The 4,617-nt window shown below is 49.8% G+C and overlaps 1 protein-coding gene across 1 annotated transcript; it reads left to right on the top strand.

The window, feature by feature from the left end:
• The first annotated feature begins 2,822 nt into the window (after positions 1 to 2,822).
• On the top strand, positions 2,823 to 3,623 carry LOC135382910 (uncharacterized protein K02A2.6-like). The gene has a single exon (XM_064612624.1). It carries the CDS (start codon positions 2,823 to 2,825, stop codon positions 3,621 to 3,623), a length of 801 nt encoding a protein of 266 aa, XP_064468694.1.
• Positions 3,624 to 4,617: the final 994 nt, after the last annotated feature.

The raw sequence follows: 4,617 nt of genomic DNA, 5'->3' as shown, positions 1-4,617 counted from the left end.
TTTAGGAAGCATGTCGGAGTTCAACCCGAAGGGGGACGATATCAAATCGTATTTCGAGCGGTTCGAAAGTTTTGTTGACATAGATGAGGTTCCAGGAACAAAGAAGTTGAAGCTGTTCCTGAATGTAGTGGGCGGTCACGCTTATGAGGAGCTCAAGAAAATTCTTGTTCCGGAGAGCCCCACCGACAAAACTTTCGATGAAATACGGAAGTTGCTTGAAGCCCACTTCAGTCCGGAATACTCAGTGATCGCAGAGCGTTGTAAATTCAATAGGCGGATCCAACAAGAAGGAGAGAGTGTCAAAGATTTTGTCACTGAGTTAAAGCATCTGGCACGTTACTGCGAATTCAAAGCATTCCTGAATGATGCCCTGAGGGACCGCCTTGTTGCAGGGCTACGCGATCAGGAGACACAGAGGCTGCTCTTTGCAACGGAAAGCCTAACATTTGTGGGCGCATGCAAAATCGCGCTTGAAAAAGAACTCGCTGCACGACAGACGAAGGAATTGCACACCGCAGAGCCCAGATCAGCTGAAATAAACGCGGTGCGCGGAAACGCCAAAGAGAAAAGGCATGTAACTGAAGTAAAAAAAGACAATGCGTAACAGAAAAGGAGCTTATGTTATCGTTGCGGTAAGGGGCACGACCCCGCGAGGTGCTGGTATCGGAACACGAATGCCGAACATGTGCGAAGACTGGGCACTTGCAGGCCATGTGTCCGGAAAAGAAAAAGAGCTCGGTACACTACGTTGAAACGTCAGATGCGGATTCTGAGGAATCGCATATCTATCATGTTGTAATGTACGCAACAGGGAAACCGCATGGCTACGAGGTTTCTTTGAACATTGAAGGAACGCCAATTTCAATGCTCGTGGACACAGGCGCAGCAGTTACCTTAATGCCCGAAAGAATCTACAATGAGCATTTCGCAGGAACAAAGTGCGAGCCAACGCACGCCTCACTAAGGACCTACACCGGTGAACCGCTAAAACTAAATGGGGAGGCAGTTGTCAACGTGGAACATATGGGTCACAGCGCAGCACTTTCGCTCTTTGTGATAAAAGACGACGACAAGGCTTTGCCGACGCTACTAGGCCGTGATTGGCTTGAAAAGTTACACCTCGACTGGAGAACTGTTTGCGCTGTCACGGATAACAGCAGAGTGAAGTTACTACAAGACAAGTTTCCTGAAGTTTTCAGCAGCACGCCTAGGGTAATAAGAAACTTCGAGGCCAAAGTTGCCATAAAAGCCGACAGTTCGCCCATGTACTACAAGGCAAGGCCCATTCCCTTCGCGATCAAGGACGCTGTTGCAGAAGAACTGCGCAGATTGGAGAACAACGGTATCGTGAGACGAGTGATGAAGAGTGACTGGGCAACTCCTATCGTAGTGGTTCCCAAGCGTGGAGGCGGACTCAGAATCTGCGGAGACTATAAGGTCACGGTAAATCAAGTTCTCAAGACTGACTGCTATCCGCTGCCTCTTCCAGAGGATCTCTATTCCATGCTTGCGGGAGGCAGGGTCTTTAGCGTGTTAGACTTGTCTTCAGCCTATTTGCAGGTACCTCTCTGCAACGATGCCAAACCTTTACTCACGGTCAACACTCATCTAGGACTGTTTGAGTACCAAAGACTTCCTTTTGGAATTGCGAGTGCGCCAGCTATTTTCCAGGCAATGATGGACCAGGTCCTGGAAGGTATCCCAAATGTAGGATGTTATATAGACGACATTATCGTCACAGGCAGGAACATAGAGGACTGCTACAAAACGGTCACACAAGTTCTGCAACGATTAAATGACTACAATATCACTCTAAAAGCAGAAAAATGTCAGTTCTTCCGTGACTCAGTCGTTTATCTTGGCCACAGGGTTTCAGCTGAAGGAATCTATCCGATAGCAGAAAAAGTGAAGGCTATCAGGGACGCACCAGAGCCAACCAACATTACAGAATTGAGAGCCTACCTAGGACTCCTCAACTTCTACGCCAAGTTTTTGAAGAATTTGGCAACGGTGGCAGCGCCTCTTTACGAATTGCTGAAGAAAGACAAACAGTGGCACTGGACAAAAGGGTGCAAGAACGCTTTCGCAAAGACCAAAGAGGTGATTCTCAGCAGCGAAGTGCTCACGTTTTATGATGTGAATAAACCAATTGGACTAAGCTGTGACTCATCTGCTTATGGTCTAGGGGCCGTCATCTTCCATGAAATGCCAGACGGAAGTGAACGACCAATCGCGTTCGCGTCCCGCACACTCTCAAGCAGCGAACGCAATTATGCACAGGGCGAGAAGGAGGCGCTGGCACTCATCTTCGGCTTGCGACGTTTCCACCGATACCTGTATGGACGACGTTTCAGCATCTACACCGACCATCAACCCCTTCTCGGTTTACTGGGACACGATAGACCTGTGCCATCCTTAGCTGCCGCCAGAATTCAGAGATGGGCAATGACACTGGCCGCGTATCAATATCACCTCAAGTATAGGAATGGTCGGAACATGGAAGTAGCAGATGCGTTATCGCGCCTGCCGTTATCCGTACAAGAGAGAAGGGACGAACCAGACTGTTTAGCTGTGTTCGATGCAACGCCCCTGACTGCAGCGCAAGTTGCAATGGAAACTAAGCGAGACCCGCTTCTCAGTGGGGTCGTCCAGTATGCACTAACCGGTTGGCCAAGCAGGTACCCCAAGAAATGCAGGCATTCTTTGTGCGCAGAGATCAGCTATCAGTGGAACAGGACTGTTTGACATGGGGCTACAGGGTCATTATCCCGAGGAGCTTGCAGCCTGCCGTGCTGTCGCTATTACACGAAGCTCATCCAGGCATGACGCGGATGAAGGTGTTAGCGAGGTCATATGTTTGGTGGCCTGGTCTAGACAAAGATCTAGAGAGCACAGTACGGAGCTGCAAAATCTGTCAAAGTGTTCTTCCGGCAAAGACTGTTGGTCCTCTGCAGCCCTGGTCATACCCGACAAGAGTTTGGCAACGTGTACATGTGGACTATGCTCTCAAGGACGGCGTAAATTTGCTGGTGCTGGTCGACGCCTACTCGAAATGGGTTGAGGTTTTCTGTATGAATACAACGACTACTACGAGCACACTGAAGAGGTTGGACGCACTTTTTGCATCCTATGGTTACCCTGAAGAATTGGTAACAGACAACGGGCCACAGTTCGCCTCTGAGGAATTTCAAGAGTTCCTGCGACAGCGAGGAATCAGACATACTCGAACACCTCCATACCACGCAGCTTCCAACGGAGCTGCAGAGAGACTGGTAAGGACCACCAAGACTGCGCTCATCAAGGAAGTTCTGGAAGACAGGATAATGGGAGCGAAGCGTACAGTACAAGAGCGCATCAACGACTTTCTGATGTCCTACCGAAACACGCCAAATTCGGTAACGGCAAAGGCTCCAGCGGAGCTTTTCCTGAAGCGGTTGCCCCGCATTAGGTTGTCTCTCGTGAAGCCGAACTTCGCAAGTGACATGGCAGACCGTCAGAAAAGGAATACTGACCGTCGTAATTGCGAAAGAGGACCGGCAGACCTGTTCAGCGTCAACGACAAGGTGTTCGTGAAGACAACGAGAGGCGAAGCAGAATCATGGCAGGAAGGGATCATCGAATAAGTAGTTAGCACCGCAACATACCTCGTCAGGGTAGGATGTCACGTGAGATTCACACATGCTGATCACCTGCGGAAGCGACGGGCCATGGCACCAAGCACGTTTCGTACTCCAAATCAGGACGTCGCAGGTGCTGCGTCTACCCCTTCGAGTAACGAACCCCAAACGTGGGAAAATGTCGACACCACGGAATCGACGTCACGGGAGCCAGGCCAGTTTCAGCACGGCAGCTCACCAAGCCCCATCCAGCAGCCGGGATCAGCAACTGGCAGCGGAGACATGATGGACAGGGATAAGAAAACGCCTGACTCCAGCTTCGCTGAGGAAGAGGCGCCCAGCTTCTCCGGCTGTCAGTCGTCAACACCAATGCTGCGTAGAAGCACACGTGTTCGCACGGCTCCCGACAGATACCGCCCGGACGATTATACAACAAAGAACTAAGTGAACAAACATATAACAGACTTCGTTTTGTTTAAGGATGAAAGAGTGTTATGTATTGCCATATAACGATAAAGACGACGAGAAGGTTAGAGGCACGAGGCACGTGCCAGCTTGTAGAACTGTTTTTGGTTGCTTGGGACATTAAAGACTTGCTGTTCGGGCTTGCTTGGTATCGGCGTGTCTTCGGTGGCTAATATAGAACAGAAAGGTTAGCTGCATAAGGCTCCTACGTGCGATTCCGTCCACGTAGAACATGGAACCATGACTAAGGTTAGGTTAGCTGCATATTGCTCCCACGTGACATTCCTTTCACGCAGAACATGGATTCGTGACTAAGACTGGTTGTTGCATATTCCTCCTACGTGAGATTCCTTTCACGTAGAACATGGATCCGTGACTAAGGATAGGTTAGCTGCATATTGCTCCACGTGAGATTCCTTTCACCTAGAACATGGATCCGTGACTAAGGATAAGTTAGCTGCATATGGCTCCCAGGTGAGATTCCTTTCACGTAGAACATCGATCCGTCACTAAGGCTAGGTTAGCTGCATATTGC

Source organism: Ornithodoros turicata, chromosome 1 (assembly GCF_037126465.1).
Source record: "Ornithodoros turicata isolate Travis chromosome 1, ASM3712646v1, whole genome shotgun sequence".
Classification (NCBI taxonomy): domain Eukaryota; kingdom Metazoa; phylum Arthropoda; class Arachnida; order Ixodida; family Argasidae; genus Ornithodoros; species Ornithodoros turicata.
Note: the sequence above shows the minus strand (reverse complement) of the source record. Positions and strands in the feature narration are given on the sequence as shown.

Coding starts and splice junctions, on each gene's coding strand:
- LOC135382910 (XM_064612624.1), top strand. CDS start 2,823: ATGACGCGGATGAAGGTGTTAGCGAGGTCATATGTTTGGTGGCCTGGT.